This window comes from Anas acuta, chromosome 1, assembly GCF_963932015.1.
Source record: "Anas acuta chromosome 1, bAnaAcu1.1, whole genome shotgun sequence".
NCBI lineage: Eukaryota > Metazoa > Chordata > Aves > Anseriformes > Anatidae > Anas > Anas acuta.
This window is the reverse complement of record NC_088979.1, coordinates 51,384,357-51,406,306: the sequence shown is the minus strand read 5'-3', so window position 1 is coordinate 51,406,306 and position 21,950 is coordinate 51,384,357. Positions and strand designations below refer to the sequence as shown.

The 21,950-nt window shown below is 36.9% G+C and overlaps 1 protein-coding gene across 3 annotated transcripts in view; it reads right to left on the bottom strand.

The window, feature by feature from the left end:
- GPC5 (glypican 5) overlaps positions 1 to 21,950 on the bottom strand; it is a 730,379-nt gene that overhangs the window by 602,076 nt on the left and 106,353 nt on the right. For all 3 annotated transcript variants that reach the window (XM_068676960.1, XM_068676961.1, XM_068676966.1), the window contains exon 3: positions 5,115 to 5,809. In XM_068676960.1, coding sequence (XP_068533061.1) covers positions 5,115 to 5,809 — 695 coding nt within the window. The remainder of the gene's footprint in view (positions 1 to 5,114; positions 5,810 to 21,950) is intronic.

Below are 21,950 nucleotides of genomic sequence, written 5' to 3'. Positions count from 1 at the left end.
CTGTCATTGAGCCTCACTGTAAATGACATGGGAACTTGCCTTTCCACAGCATGTGACCATACCTACCATCAGCGCACCCAGAAAGGGTACAGTACATGCTCTTCCACAGGGTACAATATGGTTCATCTACACTAGAACTCTAGAAATCTTACTACAATCTCTCTATTTCCTTCTGCCTCATGACTGAGATGCAGTGTCTAGCATCCATAGATGCAGTGTCTAGCATAACAACTGTAAAATGGAAGTAACATGAAACAATTTATGACCACTTGTAAAAAGTTTCCATAATTTCTTTCCTTTTTTTTTCTTTTTTTTTTCTTTTTTTTTTCTTTTCCCTTAAACAATGTTTAAACATGTTACAAAGTTCTTGCATATTCATTAGCCTGTATGGTTGCCCTCACTGGGGATTTTCCTGACTATGCCAGAGCTCACACAAAACAGCATGTTGCTTAGCACAGAGAGCATAGTAAGAAGTTACAAGGTCCTGTATAGAAACAGGCATTTTTACCTGTTATCCAGTGCAACTGCACAAGATCATCTTTTTCAGATTATCTTAATAACAAATAGCTTATACTATTCTCACTTTGTACAATGCTGCTCTCTTAAAACTCTATGGCATTACATTTGCAGGAGTGTACATGCAGAAGGCTGCTAAAAATGTTACTGTTTCAGCTCCTACTAGCTAAAAAGCATAGAGTGCGCTGCACTGAGCATAAACAGTGCATAAATGGACCTAAGTAGGCTTCAGGAGCACTGAACAGAACTGGCATTAATTATATGCCAATACGTATATGTGAGCATATATAAGTATGTGAATATTTGCTCAACCCACAAATTTCCACTGGAGTCTGTGGAATAGCATGGGAAAATGTCCAGGTATAAAGACGATGAACTGATGCTGCATTTATCTGTCAGTAAATGGAGCTGTGGGAGGAAGGAATTAAAGGTGTGAATTCAAAATAGGAAGAACAAAGGGAAAGAGAGATTGCAACTGTAGACAGTGTGGCACTGCTCTGATGGCCCAAGCAGAAAAGTGAACAAGTTGTAAATTACTGGGGGAAAAAAAAAGTTTTGTAAAAGGAAGTGGTGTTATGCAGGCATTGGTCTTTCCACACCAAACAGAACAACATAATGTATGAATATACACTAGATTTAAATACAGATAAACACACAGCACATTAGAAAGAAATCCTTTACATACACTTATTTATACAAACATACATATGATTAGATACAGAGCTATACAAATACATATATCACTGAATAGGATACACTGCTGATTCTTACATTAACATTTGCATATGCATATTCCATATTTCCATACATTTTAAGTTTTTTTTTTCTTCTACCTGCTTCTTTAGCATTCAAAAAAAGTACTTACTGTGATGAAATTCAACTTTAAAACTGCAGAGGCTGCTGAATGCCTAAGCAAGCCATTATTTGCTGGCTCATAATCATCTTCTCTGTGTCTGTTAGGATCACTGATGCATTAATTGCTTATCTAAATTTGAAATAGTTCATGAGTCACTCTGAAGATAAATAAATAAATATTAATGAGCCAATTTCAACAGAAATCATATCCTCTTCTTCTAAAAACTGAGAGATTGTCTTTATTCCATGTCAGAATCAGCTTTTATACCTAATGTATGGGCAAGTCTGAACTATAATCAAGCCATAATCAACAGATCAATACTGACCAACTAAATCACCATGTTTGAAGGGATCAATGTATCACAGTCTTATTGACCAAATTACGTATTAAAGAGGGAAAGAACTGATCAACTGTAACAAAGAGATTAAGTGAAAGATGCCACAAGGTTTATGAATAGTCTAAACACATGGATCTGATGCAGATTGAGAGAAAAATGATTTTTTTAGCTTTTTAGGTTTGGAAGTGATTCTATATGAAAAGATGTTACTGCAACAGAAGTAAACAGTTGATCTTCAAACAAATACATTGCCACAGAATATCACTGCTTAAGAAATTTTCTTATTTCTGATGTCTTCTGAGGAAAAGGGACAAGAAAGACATAGTTTTCAGAAACATCAAAATAAAGCATTTTGGTTTGGACCAATCTGAAATTTTCATAAAGCCAAAACACTGGGTGAAGGACTCTTCACCCATTTAGTTTTTCATTCAAATTGCATGAAAGATATTATGTTGGAGAATAAAAACTTCAATTTTGAAAACACAAGTGTGCCAAGAGACTTTAAGCCTAGGGCAATGCTGGTAAACCCTTCAAAATGTAACTCCAAATCTTGAGAGGGGAGCTTTTTTCATACCAATTTCCCAGCATGAAGCAGGAAAGAGGCCCTTCCTTGAATCTTTACTTACTTTTCCTAGCTCATTCCTGAAAATTGTAGGGTAAAAGATTTAAAAATAAATAAATAAAATCTTAAGAGGAACAGGGACTATCCCTAAAAGGTAAATGTAGCTTAGGAACACATTAGGAATTGGACAGACATCAGTGAGGCACCATTAAGCCAAAATATTAGTGAAAAACCTCTTCAAAAATCACAGCTTTTCCTAATACAGTTCAGCAGCTAGAGATTTTGGCTAAAGTAGCTGTCTTGTGTAAAGTAGATCAAATGGGAAATTCTGAGAAATGGTCAATTTACCTATTACTCATTGAATACAAGCAGGATTAAAAACCTGTTTTAATAGACTGTGGGTTTTAACACATTAAGAAATGATGAATCCTCTATTTATTATGCTTGGGCAAGTAATTTACTGTCAGCTGCTTAGCAGAAAATGCTGCTTCAGCTAGTCAAGTAAGGAGGAAAGTTGTAGTACTCCTAGAAGTATTACTGGTACCTTCCACGCCACAGTGGTGCACAGCCATAAATGGACCTGTGTACCCTCCAAAAGTGAAGACATCTACTTAGACCAAGATATCCAATCCAGCTTTAAGAACAGAATATGCCACTGTCAGTGAAATCTGCATGAAGAAATACACAGAAAAATACACTTGCAAAACATATCATGGATTAAATATAGGAAGAATTTAAATTTTGCTACTTACACAGCTTTAATGAATTTGCTGATATACTTTCATTCTAATGTGTAGCTAAATACTGTGTATTTCTCCAAACTGTATTTAAATTATTCACAGGCATTCACAGATAAGATAGCTGCCACTTAACTTGCTTTTTCCCTTAAATGTATATAAGGAAGAACTTAGTTCATGTTGCAGATGAACTGTGCTACACTTCCTCTGAAACGCATATTATGAAAATAATATACTCTACATTATGGGTTCTGTGAGGCAGGCCATTGGTATCTAAAGAAAGAATTGCTTGTATTTATTGTTATGAGAATATAACAATAACATGATTAAACAATTTTCTTATGTAGAGCTCATGAAAAACAGGTTTTTGTGCTCTGAAAAGCTGTAAGAAGATACCAGTTCCAAAACAAATATTAATGCTGAGACTTATACTGTCATTTTTCCAAACTTTGGGATATTATTTTGTCTTTAAAGAACATTTGAATATATGGATAATATATATATTTGTGGAGTTACTTTTTCACAAGATAATTTACTGTCCCCCTTTTCATCTTCATCAATGATCTGGATGAGGGCATTGAGTGCACCCTCAGTAAGTTCACAGATGACACCAAGTTAGGTGCGTGTGTCGATCTGCTCGAGGGTAAGAAAGCTCTGCAGGAGGATCTGGATAGGCTGCACCGATGGGCTGAGGTCAACTGTATGAAGTTCAACAAGGCCAAGTGCTGGGTCCTGCACCTGGGGCGCAATAACACCAAGCAGAACTACAGGCTGGGAGATGAGTGGTTGGAGAGCTGCCAGGCAGAGAAGGACCTGGGAGTGATGGTGGACAGTCGGCTGAATATGAGCCAGCAGTGTGCTCAGGTGGCCAAGAAGGCCAACGGCATCCTGGCTTGTATCAGAAACAGTTTGACCAGCAGGGCTGGGGAGGTGATTGTCCCCCTGTACTCGGCTCTGGTGAGGCCGCACCTCGAGTACTGTGTTCAGTTTTGGGCCCCTCGCTACAAGAAGGACATCGAGGTGCTCGAGCAAGTCCCGAGAAGGGCGACAAAGCTGGTGAGGGGCCTGGAGAACAAGTCCTACGAGGAGCGGCTGAGGGAGCTGGGCTTGTTCAGCCTGGAGAAAAGGAGGCTCGGGGCGACCTTATTGCTCTCTGCAGATACCTTAAAGGAGGCTGTAGCGAGGTGGGGGTTGGCCTGTTCTCCCACATCCCTGGTGACAGGACGAGGGGGAATGGGCTAAAGTTGCGCCAGGGGAGTTTTAGGTTGGATCTTAGGAAGAACGTCTTTACCAAAAGTGTTGTTAGACATTGGAACAGGCTGCCCAGGGAAGTGGTGGAGTCACCATCCCTGGAAGTTTTTAAAAGACGTTTAGATGTAGAACTTAGGGATATGGTTTAGTGGGGACTGTTAGTGTTAGGTCAGAGGTTGGACTCGATGATCTTGAGGTCTCTTCCAACCTAGAAATTCTGTGTGATTGTGTGTGTGATAAATATTATGACACAGTCCATTGTTTACACTTGGTCAGTGTAGAAGAGAGATAAGATAAATGAAGAGATGCAGTTGTAAAATTAAGATAACTTAAGAGGTACAGCTGTAAAGCTAAACCTAAAACTATTCAGTACATCTATTGAAAATTTCAACTTCTAAACAAAAATGGTGAAGGAATTGAAGTTTCCATTCAAATTTGCAACAAAATTTTCACTCAGGAAATTTTTGAAATATCTGTGGTTTCAAGGGGAAATATGTTTCAACATTACTTCACTGATTACTTCGCTGATTACTTCACTGAAATCAGATGATTCTGATTTTAAAATATCCATTTATGAATTTCTTTCATTTTGAAAATCCTTTACTTTAAATGCTGCCAAAACACTGAATCTCAACTTGATGCCAAACTTGTGAATTCATTATGTGAAATTAGAAGTTCATGTGGATGATTAAGGTACATCAAACTACAGTGCTGGAAACACACATTGCTAAATAAAGCTGAACTTGGATACAAATGTGTTCATTGGCATAAAAACGGCCAAACAAGTATTAGCTATTAGTGCTACTTTCTCTAGTGTCCTGTTTGCACCAAGCATGGATAACAACAGCTTCTTACCTGCTCAGATAATTCAGGTCCGTGTACACGAGCTTGTATGAGAGCATCATTAACAACTGAATGAAAGTTTAGAAGCACATGCTCAATGTCGTATGTCCCATGCATGGCGCTTGAGAGCTCCTCCAAGGACTGAATGTACGCCTGCCAATGAAGATCAACTTCTGCCATGTAGGCTAAGCAGCCTCGGATGACATTGAGGCAGTAGCCCATACAGGGTTTACTTAAAGTCAGCCCTTGGCAATGGGGGCAGTACTGCATTCTCAGTAAAGCTCTGCTGCAGTCTTTAGAGAAATGCAGATGATCTGTTGTATTGATCACTTCAATGCCCAAATTCAGAGCCTGCAGGAAAGTCCGGCTGGGTAACAGTGATCTTCCCATTTGTCCTATGACCTTCTTGGGAATGTTACCAAAGGGTCTGATATCTCTTCTAGCCATTCGGAGGCACTCCGCGTATTCCAGTGAAACATCAGTCTGACCAGGGTTAATAATGTGGTTGTAGACCACTGGGAACAGGTTGTCAAAAAATCTGTTGACAAATTCCTCTGTGCTGATGTCTGTGCCAAATATGAAGAGTCCAACATCTGTGAAAAACTCCTGAATGCGTGTAGCAGCCTCAGCAGCCATGTTCCTATATGCATTGCAGAAAAGTGTGCTTGTGTAATTCTCAGCTAGTCTGATGAGCGTTTCAAAGGTTTCTGTAATAAAAATTAATAAATTAAAAAATAAATAAAATTAGAGCAGGAACTTAAAACAATCACACAAGGATATCTTACATTTATCCTGACAGCATTTTTGTAAAGATTATGACTTAGAATTTATGCAGAGGGAATACTCACAAACTCTGACAACTACATTTTCTATGCAAGCAAATACCTTACAAATAAGGTTACAACACTGTAATAATTTATCTGTATTCTTGGAAGAATTTATTAAGTACAGTCTAAATAAATATAAAAGGAAATCAGTTGTAAGCTGATTTATTAAGCTACAAAATACAACAAAGCTTTACTGTACCTGTCTACACATATACATACATGATCTCTCTCATCCCACAACTCATTCTGCAACTTGCAATAAAAAGTGAAATGCTCTTAGTCATTCTACCTCAAGTCTTTCCTCTTGCTATCTTAAAGGGATGGGCAAAAGTAATGTTAAACAATTGAAATGACTCTTCCATTCCATTAAAACTTAACCTTTAAAAGACAAAGAGTTTGTCTTCTTGTCTTCCAAAGGAAGGAAATGTACTAAACACCTAAGAGAACAAGCTTTTAAAAATAATGCTGGTTAGACTGTCAATTGCTGTGATCAAAATGATGGAACATGGAGAATTTCTCTTGCCGATCACTGTGCTGGATACACCCATTCTAAGCCTCAAGATCTCCATAGCCTGTTAAGCTTATACTTATGTACACTGAGTAATTTTTATCAAAACAGTTAAAATATACTGGAAAAGAATTCAGTCCTGACTTGATCTGTGATTTACAGGTGTAAAAAGAAAGCAAAAAAAAAAAAAAAAAGCAAAACAGAACAAGACTGTATGTATTGAGGAATTCCAAGATATGCCTGGGAAGTTTTCATTTCAGGTTAGGCAAAGGAGCAATATAGAAATCAATAGGAAACTTACTTGAGAGTTGAAAATAAAAACACAATGAAACATCATGTATTACAAGCATTAACTCATTTTATCCACTAGACAGCTATGACTAGGTCCTTTCAACCCAGGCTATTCTATGATTCCATGATTCTATGATTCTATGATTCTATAAATCTATGATTCTGCAATTCGACAATTCTGTGATTTGGTAAGTTTATTTCATTCATTCAACATGGAATCTAATGCCTTAAAATTAAAATTCTGTGTTAAAAAAAAAGAAAAATAAAAAACCTTCAGAAGCTACATAGGATAGAAGGCACAAATAGACAAAGGGAGGAACTCATGAGATGCAGTAGTATAAATGGGCCAGTGTTACTAGAAAGACTGTAGCCCGGTCTTCAAGGGAGCTTGACTCATTTAAAAATTCTTTTTTTTTTTTTTCAGTTTTTAAATGGACCTCTCCATAGAAATAAAGTTGAGGGAAAGCATGAAGTACAGTCAATACTGTCCTACCAGTGATGTTAAAAATAGGAAGAGTCAAATAGTGTAAAAAGATATCAGGCAATTACTGAAGCAAATTGAAGTCTGATGGATAGGAATATTCAGGAACAGCAGAACACCAGGTATAATTCTAATGTAGTAACCAAGACTGGCTATCGTGTCTTTAATATACATCTATACATAAGAATAAATGCCTTATTTCCAATAAAAAGCTTGTTCAGGTCAATGAAATAACTCTCACTGACTCCAGAGGGTTTGAAATTGACGTCTTTATGAAGAGAAAAAATCACAGGCATGTTTATTTAATCTGCTAATACCTTCTATGCATTGTTTCTTCCAATAAAAATGAGATACGTGCTTAGGTAATATGTCATTACCTCTGTTGCTCTGTTGCCTATTACCTATTAACTGTCTTCCATCCTCAGGAAGGTGGAAGGATTTTGCTAACTATCTCTTTTCCATTCTTCTAGCATGTACATAAGTAAGAAAAAAAAATGTTGACTGCATCCAGTAAAGAGTAGGAAAGTGCATTCAATTTGTCTCATTCTTGTCATTATGACACATGCATATGTGCCTCACTCGTAAGGTGAATTTATCTATAAGCATGCACACATGACAAATACCAAAGTGATTCAGCAAAAGGTTCAAGTCCACATGCAGCTGGGCTCCTACCATACCCCGTGGAGACAATCCTGGATTCAAAATAGCAAACTCTCTTCAGTATACCCCGTATGTTGACAAGTGGAAGTGCTAGCTGACTAAGACATGGTATCAGATTGACCAAGATGCCCACCTTAAGGCAATTGCACTGATGACATCTCCACCAGCTATAAAGGCAGCCTCTACCACAGAGGCTTGACTTAGTTGGCTGAAGAGCATTCAGCACCATTTCCAATGTTAGATGCCATTTAGCTGCCTGTCCAGAAGGGCATGGGTAACCTGCAGGTCCTGCATCACACCTGACAGTTTAATATGGATATTATGCAATTAAAATAGTACTAGACAGCTATGTCTAAAGAACTGAAGTAAATTCTAGATATCTAGTTATCACTGACTGAAGAACCCTTAATTTGAAAGCCTGAAGTAGACAGAATATCAGAAAAAAAAATAAGTCATATCGATTCCTGTTTTAGATGGTTTAAAATAACAGCCAGTAAAATGGCTATTTTTGTAACTGTAGATCCAGTCTACACAAATTTTGCTAATGCTTCAGATGAAATTTATTCAAGGAGGTAATGGTAGTAAAATAATGATTTTATAATAATCTCTTTAGAATGACATGAACAAGATTTCTATGACCCTTTTCAATTTTTTATTATTACTTTTTCATGGATGAAAAACATAAAGTATGTGATCTAAAATGTCTGCTATAATCTATGGCTGCAATATTCTATTAACAGCACAAATATTAGATGAAAAAATAAATCATGCTGCACATGGATAATCAATTGAATTTACAATGTAGTCTAAACAATAACAAACTTCTGAGATTGAATTATGTTTTGTTATGTACCTCAGCAACCCACAGATGAATGGGTATAATAATCAGCTGCATGATTTATTGACTATTTGTGCTTTTCTAGACAGCATATGGTAATACTGGCTACTTGTATTTACAATTCTTCATCACACTGTTTAATTGTCATTTTAGCATTTTATTTCATTTTTTAATTTGTTAATCAGACTTATTCTACTGGCACATTTCTTGCTTCATAACTTCCAAAACTACTCAAGAAATTTGTTTTGCCCACAGACAGCTTGAACAATGACAGAGAGCAAAGCAGATCTATGTTTACTTACAATATTGAACAGCTCCTGTGAACATCTACAATGGCAATCTATTTACAACACTTTCAGAGACTTCAAGGACTAACCAGGTTATGCTGATTCAATACTGCAAGCATAAATTTAACAATGTGTTTCTGTATATTTTTAAGTCTATAGGCCCAGACTAACATTATCAGTCCTAATTACTCAGCAACATAAAATAAGTGGCCAGTTTTCAATCAGTATAAAACCAATACATTTTAAATGTAACTAAGATGAGCCAGACAAGCTCTTTTTACTGTTATTAAATGCTCACTTGTTTATAACTGCTTCTCTAATTTTCAGGCACACAGGTGCTCAGTGCCTCTTATCTCCATCCTTTATGAGATCTTTGTCATAACCACTATGGATACTTTCTGCAGCACTACTATGAATGGTATCTAGTATTTACCCAGGGGAACATGCAACTATATATTTTTGCTAAAACAAAAATTATGATTTGTACATTCCTAAGTCAAAAATCAGGGCTGTCAATATACTAGCCCCTTAATTTTTTGAAAAATAAATAAATAAATAAATAAATAAAATAAAATAAAATAAAATAAAATAAAATCTTTATTGTTTCTTGTAAGCAACAAATCACAAGACTTTTTTCTTTAAAAAGTAGATATTTACTGCATTTATTCAGAGGATTCTTCATATCTGGATTATTTTTGTTGTTGTTGATAATAGCATGTTTAAGTGATTACAAAGTGTGATGTACAACAACCATCTGGTCTTTGTTTTAAAAGAATTGCAATCTTTCACTTCCTTTAATATTTAAAAGAGGACACAAATGTATACATATGCCTTGATTACTATTACAAGGCAAGGAGAGAAAGAAAAAAAAAAAAACATATTTTTTTTACTCCTGGATTTTAATCAAGGGAAATATTATACCACTGAATTTGGACTAATTTTAAACCAGCTCTGCAATTTTCATTCTTAATACTCTGGGGGAAGTTTCCTTCTAGCACACATACCTTAGAAAATTAATTTAAACCAAATTTCTATGGCATCACATTTTTATAAAAGTGACTGCATTTTCTGCAGTTTACCATTTCTTCCCACATGTAAGTGTTATATACAAGCTGCCAAATGAGAACATGTATGGTTGAAATTCTGTATTAACTTTTGAAACATCTATAATGCTTACCATAAATAGTTTAGTAAATTAAAATTCCAGTATTAGTGGTAGGCCAACAAGTTGTGAAGTCTTGGAATTCAGTTGTAAATCAACAGCCTACATTATATAATATATACTTCGTATACTTGAACTTAGTCAGGCCAAGATACAGAATCACAGAATCAAAGAATGGTTTGGGTTGCAAGGGACCTTGAAGATCATCACTTGTTCCAGAGCCTCATCACTCTCTAAGTAAAGAATTTATTCCTTTTACCTAATCTAAACCAACCCCCTCTTAGTTTAAAGCCATTACTCCTTGTCCTATCACTCCACTCCCTGACAGAGTCCCTCCCCAGCTTTCCCCCATTTAGGTACTGGAAGGCCACTATAAGGTCTCCCCAGAGCCTTCTCTTCTCCAGGCTGAACAACCCCACCTCCCTCAGCCTGTCTTCACAGGAGAGGTGCTCCAGCCCTCTGATCATCCTCATGGCCCTCCACTGGACTCATTCTAATACATCCATGTCCTTCTTGTGCTGGGGACTCCAGAAGAGAATGCAGTGCTCCATCTGGGGTCTCACAAGAGCAGAGCAGACGGGGGAGAATCACCTCCCTCGACCTGCTGGCCATGCTTCTTTTGATGCAGTCCTGGACACGGTTGGCTTTCTGGATTGCAAGTGCACCTTGCTGGCTCATTTTGAATTTTTCATCAACCAGTGCCTCCAGGTCCTTCTCCTCAGGGCTGCTCTCAATCCATTCTTCTTTGCCCAGACTGTATTTTTGCTTAGGATTTACCCAGAGCAGATGTAGGACCTTGCAGTTGGCCTTGTTGAACTTCATGAAGTCTGTGCAGGCCCACCTCTCAAGCCTGTCCAGGTCCCTCTGGATAACATCCCTTTCCTCTAGCATGTCAACTGCACCACGCAGCTTGTTATTGCTAGCAAACTTGAACTACAACTATGTATTATAACCACAGAGGTTAAAATCCATCCTTGAAATAATGGACATCATATTTAATATGCATGCTTTCCCAGTCCAAAGGGGATCCAAAAATTACATGTATGGATTACCTCAAGTATCAGCCCATAAGAAACATGAATCCAGATGACAGAATTCAAGCAAAAGATGAAAAAAAAAAAAAAAAAAGAGTAATATAATTAATTTATGCATTATGACTCAAAAATCCTATGGGAAAGTATTAGCCTGTTGCTACTTTATGTTAATGCTCAGTGATCTAATATGTTTTCCTCCTCTTTACAAACAGCAGAAATAATCCAGAAGCATCAAATACTCTCTACCAACGATATATAGTATTAGGCATTCCACACTAAAAACCATCACACAAGCCAGTCAAAGAAATCTGAGGAGACTGTTTATTTGTTATGTGACTACATGCCATGGGTTTCAAAGAGCATCCGAAGAGTTTGGTAGGGGATTAGATGAATTTATTATCTTTCACCTCACTTCATGTCACGTCACATCACTTCACTTTTTTTTTTGGAGGGGAAAAAAAACAGAGAGAGAGAATAAAGTATCCATTAAAGCTGCATTTCTTAAACAAACACCCATGTTTTCCATAGAAGATTCAGGAACACTGTATTTTATGACTGGAATTGCATTATGCTGAAGTTAGTTTTATGTTTCTCTGCAATTACTAGACATCAGGAAGAAAAAGTGTATGCACAGCTCTGGTATATTAATGATTAGTGATCTAATCACTATTAGTGCTTAGTGATATGTGCAAAATTCTACTTGATGTAGAATAATATAAAACCAATATAAAACCTTTTTGTTCTATGTCATATATTTCAGTACCTAGTTTTCAGAGTGATGCAAAACATAAGGAATGAATTTGAATTTTGCAAGTGTCAGATAGGTTAATAAACGTACCATTTCTAACTTGACAGTCCCAACGCTCTCAGTCTCTCCTCATAGGAGAAGTGCTTCAGTCCCTTGATCATCTTGGTAGCCCTTCATTGGACTCATTCCAGTATGTCCAAGTCTCTTGTATTGGGGGACCCAGAACTGGATACAGTACTCCAGGTGCAGCTTCATCAGTGCTATGTAGAGTAGCTTATTTCTACACTAATTCATGAGCCATTCTTTAGAAATCAAGAACTAAAAAAATACATGTTAAAGGATCCGTTGCTGCTAGTAGCGTTGGTACTTCCCTCTAGCTCTACTTCAAATTCATATGCACTTTTTACTGTAGTCACAGCTGAGGACAAAAACAAACTTATTCTTTTCACTCGTATTATGCTTGCTGCCAACTGACACTCTTAGAGGCTTTCACAGAATCATAGAATCACAGAATATCCCGAGTTGGAAAGGACCCATGGGATCTCTGCATCCAAATCCTGGCTCAACACAGGACTACCTAAAAATTAATCCATAAATCTGAAAGTATTGTTCACACACTTCCTGAACTCCTGCTGGCTTGGTGCTTTGACCACTTCCCTGGTGAGCCTGGGACAGTGCCCGACTGCCCTCTTGGTGCAGAACCTTTCCCTAACACCCTGCCTGCCACTCCCCTGTCCAGCCACTTCTCATACATCTTGCCCTCCAGGCCCTTCACCATCTTTGTGGCCCTCCTTTGTACACTGTAATATTTTTATGTCCTTCTTATATTGTGGAGCCCAAAACTGCACACAGAGGTCAAGGTGAGGCTGCACTAGCACAGAGTAGAGCGGGACAATCCCTTGCCTCAACCAGCAAGCAATGCCATGCTTAATGCATGCCATGATACAGTCGGCTCTTTTGGCTGTCAGCACACACTGTTGACTCATATTCAACTTGCTGTCGACCAGAACCCCCAGATCTCCATCCATGGGGCTGCTCTCCAGCTCTCCAGCCTTTCATACCACAGTCTGTATGTATATCCAGGGTTGCCTTGTCCCAGATGCAGAGTCTGGCAGTTGCTCTTGGTAAACTTCATATTGTTGGTGGTTGCCCAGCCCTCTATTCTGTCAAGATGTCTCTGCAAGGCCTCTTGGAGTTGGGTGGGAGTTTATAGTTACCACAGTCAGAGTCCTCCAGCTCAGGGCTCCAGGGGGTCTCAGGACCCATCATCAGCATTAAAGACATAGGCAGAGGAGGCATTAAACCTTCCTATTTGTGAGGTGACCATCCTCATCAAGTAACAGACCAGTGTTATCTCTGGTCCTCCTTTTGCTTGTAACATACATAAAGAACACCCCCCCACACCCTTTTTTTTTTTTTTTGTCCCCAGCAATAGTGGCCACCTTCAACTGTAGTACGGCTTTGGCTGCATGAATTTTCCCCCTTCAATGGTGAATAGCATCTCTGTAGTCCTTCCATGTCACCCAACCAGCTCACTTTTCAGTCTAGCTTTCTGGCCTCATGAAACCAACAAACAAAAAGTCAAAACCTAGATTTCCTTGTGCAGTTCACATATGTACATATGTGGTCAAGATGCAGTCTACTTTATGAAAATTTCTAAAAACCTATCTTTTAATAGGTATTGAGAATTTTCATGAGATTATCTCATGAATTACTACCTGATTGTGGTTGGCAAGATGCTTTTTAATGACTATTAAAGTTTAATTAGAGCTCACTCAGTGGAACCTAGAACAATAGAGGTTAAATTTAGACACAAATCAATAATGTTTACTGTCGTATAAATAATTACGTAACTATGGGTTCACGTGCTTATTCCCTTGAGCTTTGTATTTCAATGCTCTTTAACCTTCACCAAATTCTTTTCAAACATAACAAAAAAAATCTTTTTTAAATGCAACATTATTTCCATTTAGAGACACCATTAGTATAACAGTACATTATCTATTTTTACTATCCAGCTTCACAGGGGGTGCTCATAGCCTTTCACTGTATTTGTAGATGCTCTGCTAAGCTGTGTTTTGCAAGTCCTGCTAGAGCACTGCCAATTAATAGGTTCCCAAAGCAAGTAATGGCTTCCAGGAAGGAGATGGATATAATAGTTGCTGGGAACGTGTCTCTTCCAAAGTATAACCCCCCTGTGAATACCACTCTATTCTATGATTCTACCCCATCGTGCAATACAACAAGGGGTACACTCAAAATTGAATGGTTACCTCCCCATTCCCTTTATATCTGTGTAACCTAGTTTATGAGGAACTAGAATCTGTCTCAATAAGTTATAAAACCACATAGAAACACAGGGCTAGGAGGAACATGAGATGTCCTCTAATACATCCTTTGAACACAGGACAAGTTTAACTATATATATGTTCTCATATATTAACACATTCATATAACTTATTCTTAGAAAAAGCACAGGGAGGCCACAATCTCCAGGAAAACCATTCCAGTGCTTCACCATCCTCTCATATATTCACACTAATACAAATAAACTATTTGCTTCTTCCTCCCTTTAGGTATTTCAGCTTAGATCACCCCCACTTGACTGCAAACATCTACAAAGCCCAAATGGAGCTCCGAACTGTCTGCATCACAGCTAATCAGTAGAGAGGAATGGGCATGATTCATCTGACCCAATTTAGATGTCCACATGGAAATAAGACGAATCACGCTGCTTCTCCCCTCTAATTATAGAGAGAAAGAGGTTGATTAGTTCAGAGAACATATGTAAAGTCAGGTGATTACTTAACACCTAAAAGTGTTACTTAACATCTCTTCTCACATACCCACAGTTTGGTTCCCTGACATACACGGAAATTAGATTAACTTGGCCTATCTTGTCCCCAGTAAATAAAATTTCATTGTTTCTTATCAACTTGATATTTTCTTGTACTTAGTTTCTAAATATTTCAGCCTGAAATTAAGTTCACCAGTCTAAAATGTCCCCTAAATCTGTCCCCTTTTTTATTTAACAAAAACAAACAATTGCTTATTCCACTCTTTTGCTACCTCTATATATCCAAAGACAACTACTAGTATACTTCAAAGCATGCATTTTGACAAGTGAAGATCCTTTACATGCTTCCAACACTGCTCCATAACTGTGCAGAGGTCCTTCATCTGTTAGAAGTGTGATCATCATTGGCGATATCTGGGCTTGAACTATTTCAAGTGGAACCTGGCAGAACATCTGAGAACATTTGAACATCTTGCTCTTCAAATGCTCTGCATTTTTGAATGACTCTGCATGAGAATCTAATTTATATTATTATAAGTATGATTCTAAGTAATACATATTGTCATGTCAGCTATTAATACATATTTATCTCTGTGCTACAAATTATCAGGCACATTATGGTGCCTTCCAAAGAATACCATTCAATTCATAAATGATTTTGAATGCATGCACGCCTATACTGATGAAAGCAGAGATGGATACTAAACAATGAGAACTTCCAAATCCCAAACCCACAAGCAGAAAGGGCAGCAAAAGATTACATCACCTTATCACACCTATCACACAAGCACACAAGGTAGTGATTCATCTCAGCTACCATCTCAGCTGAATACCATATTCTCTTTTTTTTCTCAGTGGAAAGTAATGGGGATGTTTAAGGTGTGACTCATCTTACCTATTTTAGATGTTTATGGGAAGATGAATCACGCCAAAATGTTTATGGAGAGATGAATCATGCCAAAAAAAGTGTCTCTCCCAATTTACTACAGAGATTTCTGAGCGTGACAAGCTTAGCAATCCATTATCGTCATTAGTTTTGCCATTTCACCTGTATAACTCGGTTATCTTGGTTACATATTTACTTATAAATTCTGAATTATTGACATATTTACTTATATCTTCTACATTATTATTATTTATAACTTCTGTATTAACCTGAAGTATCTGCATCTGAATTTCCACTGTAGAAAATTAGATCAAACTGTGTCTCCTCCAGAGATTTCTGTCCAAAGACTTTTCTGTAATTAGATCTGCTTTTTAAAATGTTATATTCATTGAAATTCAACTGCACAAATGCAATCTATAACACGGATTTTTTTTGATGAACTCTTAAAGAAAACATACATCCTGTAAAAAAAAAAGCTGGTCAATATGCCTCAGTAAGTTAAAAGTGATGTCCCATTTCTTTATGAAGTCTACAGCGAGTTTAATGTTGGCCTACCAGCCACACAAATGTGTATTCATTGATTTTTATATGTGCACATTGAACATACATACACTTGTATACCCAAATGCAATTCCTTCACTAAAAGAGGCAATTTATAAAAATATGTATTACATTATCAACTATAGTTCTTTTAATTTCTGTCTCTGTCAAACTACTTTGATTCTGTGTTAAGAACCAAAACACATAAGGTGAAAAAGGGTGCAGGACATAATGGAGGTAAATTTTTGCTTATGCAGACAGACCAATTTTAGTGCCTTTTTCACTACCAGTGACTCTACCAGCACAGACTCTCATAATTTCAACCACTCTTCATAAGTAAAATGTGTCATGAAAATGTAGTCTCGTTTTTCAAAATCTCCCTTCTATTCACTGTGAACATGACTCTCTTCCAGAAAACCACTACAAAAGATGTGTAGTACATAATGTAACTGTCAATACTTGAATGCTAAAACATCAAGAGACAAGACAGAATTCCAAAAGGAATTCTGTACTTTGACAGTACTTACAAAAGATACATGCAGAATCTTTCTGTCTGAAAAAAAAATATTTCTAAGACGCTGAAGAAAGACAATGTATTTGTAACATTAAATTAGACTGCACTGCCAGCTTTCCACACGTCTAAAGCTATCCACCAATAATGAATAACAAGCCCACTGCAGAAAAGAGGTCTAGGGAAAGAATTTGACCACAAGAGCCATAACCAATAGTTTTCGCTTATCTTTTTTTTTCCAGGTCATCCCTGCTAATTCTTTCCAAAATAACCTGTGTGATTCTATTGAGAAAATCTACTACAGGTACCACTCCCAAAACACAGTATGGATGACACTGTGTAAGTTTTGGCACTCTCCAGAGTTTTCCTATATTACTCCAGAACGCTCTATAACCTCTGTATCCTTCTGACACCCCAGTAGAGCACCTCAAGTTCATTTTGCTTGGTGTAGTACATTCTTCATACTATTTCTGACTGAAACAAAGCATTAAAAAAAAATATAAATTAAAAATAATGTAAAATCAGGAGTGCACACACAACCAAGTAGAACATGAAAGGATGTGTCCAGTCTGTTCCAGAAGGAGTTGGCCCTAAGTGGTGTCAACACAAGCAACATCATTGCCTGGCCTGTGGCCTGGTAATGTCTCCACAGATCTGCACAGGCAGCAGTGTTGATATCACTAAATATGTCCAGTTCTTGCCAACTTCCTTCTGTAATCTGGGAGACAGTGCTGTAATGCTCTGTCCTTCTTGTATGCCTTCCATCTCACTGCCAAATTTTTATTTGGTTTCAGAATGGCTGATGGGGCTCCCTCAACCCTCTCCTAATAGAGATGGAAGAAATAAAAGAAGTACAGGGTAGAAAAGCATTGAAAGCTGTGTCCCCTACTAAACATTAAGAGTGGTGGCCCCATTTCCCACTCAGTTTAACAGACACATTTTAACCCCCTGCCAAATCCAGTTTCACAAGCAGATTATATATTAAACTATTTCCTGAACTGGCCACTTGCCTAGCACTGACAAAATGGCTGTAACCACGACTCTTCAGCACACTGTTGAGAACAAGAGCAGGGGGAAAAAAGAGGAACAACAGGGAATACTTCTTTCTCTACTGTGACTATCCAAGAAAAGAAAACTTCCAGTTCCAGCAGTATGTTTCTTTTATAAGAAAGGCATGTCAATTCATCCTACTTTAGTCCTAAGGGATGAGTGATAATTCATCTCCTGAACACATAATGTTACTCTTGAATACAGGGTACTCCAAAGATGTAAAAGCTTTCTGCGTGACCATGAAAATCATCTCTCTAGAAAACAACATTCTGCTTTCTCATATGCAGTGCATGCAAGAAATAAACTTCCAAATTACCAAAAAATGTGCCGTGAAAACAAGAGAAGGTTGAACAGTAAGGGAAATTATTGAGAATCTTAGATGAGTCCTGCTACTCACTTCACAAGTTTGTGTATATTAAATGTTACGGGAATTTTCAGTTGTGAAAACTAATTACCTTTCTCACTTTATTTGTATGTCTTATTGAAATGACATTTACGGCAAAGATACAGGAATGTCTTGCTCTTTTTAAAATGTCCTGTGTACTGTTACCAGTGGTTCAAGGAGAATCCCCAAACCAGTGAATGTTACGGACTCTCGATGAAGGACTCTCCTTGAGGAAGGGAAATGCATCCAGAAGCTGTCATTTGACTTGAAGCAAATGGCATGGAAGGGCCATTTCCTTTCTCCTTCAGCTGGCAGATAATGCACATTCATATCCCTTAATGCTGCTCTATAGTAAATACATGACCAGTCACATGCTAGGAGGCTGAAGAACAGAGCAATGAGTAGCACTGAAGTGTGCTTCTGAAGCAGCATCATTTATCTAAAGTCGAGTATCAAGCCATTATTCAAACTACTAATTCTTAGATTCTTTGAGTTCTTCCTTTCATTAGTGTTTGTTTTTTTTTTGCCTTTTTTTTTTGTTGTTGGTGTTGGTGGTGGTTTTTTTGTTTGTTTGTTTGTTTGTTTGTTTGTTTGTTTTTCACTTAACATCTTTCTGCATGGTTTGGTTCAGCTGTACAAATTGTTGCTCATGTATAGCATGAGCAACAATCATTGGTCATTTAGGAACCATGGAAGAAAGCAGCATTTCAAGAACCATCATGGGTAAACTTGAAAAACAGGACTTAGAAAATGTCCTTCCTGAAAAGAGATGACAACTATAATTTATTTATTTATTTATTTATGTGGAAAAATACACCACAACATAAACCATTTCATTGAGCAGATACAGGGCTGTGAACACTCATATTACAGTCATATGGCTTTATAGACGGCATGTACAAAAAAAGACTCAGAGGAATAATGAAAAAGGTAAAATCTATACAAAAAGAAACACTGTACTTTTTTTTTTTTTCCTCTTACAAGAAGAATGCTCTCTGCGTCTTGGCCAATACTGGTTTTAGCTTTTCTAGGTATGCAATAAACAATAACACAGTTTAAAAATGTAAGTTTCTAACTATATTTTCTTTTAACTGTTGATGCAGTACTTTATTTCATGCAACACTAATACATTCCTGCTATAAAATCTATAGTCTTCAATGATTAAATATATATATATATATTTCAAATTTCTCCTGGATGGCTTAGTTTATATAGGTATGTAAGACAATTCTAAAATTTGAATTTGCCACTGATGATGTTCTGATTTGGGGGAAAAAATAAACTAGATAATATTTTGTCTTTTCTATATGTTTAAAAATGGTAATTTGTAGTACCATAATAATGAGGAAATTTCTGCTAAAATGTCTTTTTTTTTTTTTATCAAAGTGCAAAGCAGGATTCACTTCAGCTTACTTTATCCATCTAGAAGTTAAATACTTAGTCTACCCTACCTATATAGATGATCAGTGGGTTCAGACAGGCAACTCCTCATATTTTATCTCTGACACAAATTCAGGAATACTGATTAATTAAATAGATGTTTTAACTGTGCAAGTCATAGTTCCCACTCAGACAGACCGCTCTGAATGGCAATTCATCCTGATTATGGCAGCCATCCACCTTAGGATAGGATGAGATCCACTCTAAGTTGCATTTATTTCTTCATGAACTATGTTGAGCCTAAATGATTGATAGATTAGATACTCCTTTAGCTACTTTGTGGGTAACTAAAATTAGAAAAGATGAATCCCACTCATACAGTCTGCAAATTCAATCAGGTTTAGTGCTAAGTAAATTTAATATTGACTTTACCTACATCGCAGGTCTTCAATTGTCACAAAGATATTTTATTTGAATTAATGTATAGGTAAAAAAAATAAAATAAAAATAAATACTGTAAGATTCTTCCTTATTTGAGAACCTTTGGCTGTTAAATTAATTTTGCAAGGGCTTTCAAGTGTGGATGACTATCACAGTTGTGAAATGTAATTTTCCTCCTACTCGATTATGTGCTAACTCCTGGTGAAGACTAAAAGGTCTAACCCATTACATGAGTTAGTTACTTTCAGCAAACATTCCCAAAACCTCAGGAATCATGAGGGGGAAAAAACTGACAAAAATCTCCTCTTAATGGTGCACTGATTTTGTCCAGCACAAATCAGGTATGTTGCTATTCATTTGTTCAGTCAACCCCTGAAACATTGGATAGCATTCAGTAAAGGGCAGAGGAAAGTCTTTTTAAATCCTATTAATTGTATCCAACTAAACCATTAGTTCTTATTAAATATATATTCACATTGAATGTATATGAACAGGTTTATCTTTTTTTTATTATTTAGCTTAAATTTATCAGTAATGTATATACTAACTTGAATGAGTGTGTTGCTTGATATACTGGTCAATTATCACCCACTCAAGAATTTAATAACATACATTTTCCCCAAGGTAAGGATGCAACACACTGTTATTTTAATATAAATAATACTGTAATACTTTCCTAAATAATACTATAGTATACTGGTATGATTTTTTTCTGATTCATCCCATAGTACTAAGTAACTAGAAAAAAAATACTGCAGTAGCAACTGTCTGTATTGTGCTAACTTTATTTAAGCTACCCTTTTATACCAAACAGTCCAATCACAGAATAGCTTAGGTTGGAAGGGACCTCTGAAGATCACCTGGTCCAACCCCCCCTGTCGAGCTGGATCACCTAAAGCACATTGCACAGGATGGCACCCAGGCAGGTTTTGAATATCTCCAGAGAAGGAGACTCCTCAACCTCTCTGGGCAACCTGTTCTACTGCTCTTTCACCATCTCGTATTCAGATGGAATGTGAAATGACTTTCTGAACTACATCTTGACTTCTAAAAAAAATTATCTATCATTAAGTATTCTGAAGATCTTTATCTCCACATACCCCAGAATTAATTTTTCCTGGGTCTAGCTGAATGATCAGTTAATTCCCTGACCTGTGCTGGGACAAAGTACAGCTACTTAGCAATTCACTGTCCCAGAAAATAAACTTCAATTAATTTCCCTAACAAGGCCCACAATCAAAATATCCACGAGAGCAAGACCTGAAGGTAGGAAGCCACTGATTATTAATAACACTTCAGTTTTTCAGGAATGCTGGTATACTAAGTTGAGCTTCCTATATAGATATTTCTAAACAATACCCTAGCATACTGAAGGTGAAAGAAAACTTTTTAAATAAACCGATGCTATTTGATATTTCTAACTTAGAAAGAATCAAAATACCAAAGTTTTACTGACACTTTGGCCAGCAGAGTCTTTTACCTTCAGTGGAAGATGAAGAAAGCAGCTCGCATAACTTCTCAGAGTATTTCCTTTTGATCGCTTCTACTATGCATAAGGGAGATTATTATTTAAAAGCTAATAGCCCAAAGACATTCTGACAGCTAGTTATGTGCACCATTGGAAATTAAGACACCGCAAACTGTATTGTTAATGTGTAAGTGCAGCCAAGGTTGTGGTATCCATCTATATCCCACACACCAGCATAAAACAGAAAAAATAGCCTGATTTCACTAAAGCTTCATAGATACTGGTTTTCAGACCAGAATAAAAAATATCCGGTAACAGTTTCAAAGTTCCTTTGAGAAAAATGATGCAAGTCACTGCTCTGTTGGATCATCTACTCCTACTTTAACATGTAATCACTTTCTGATCCTTGATCTCAAAGGCCAGAGGGGAGAATGAGCTTGGAAATTTCATACTGTTCATAGAGATAAGGAAGTCATTGTTTATTGATGTTACCATCTCTTGATCTTTTTTTGTGCTGTACTGTGGTCTGATCCTTGACTGTGAAACACAGGAAG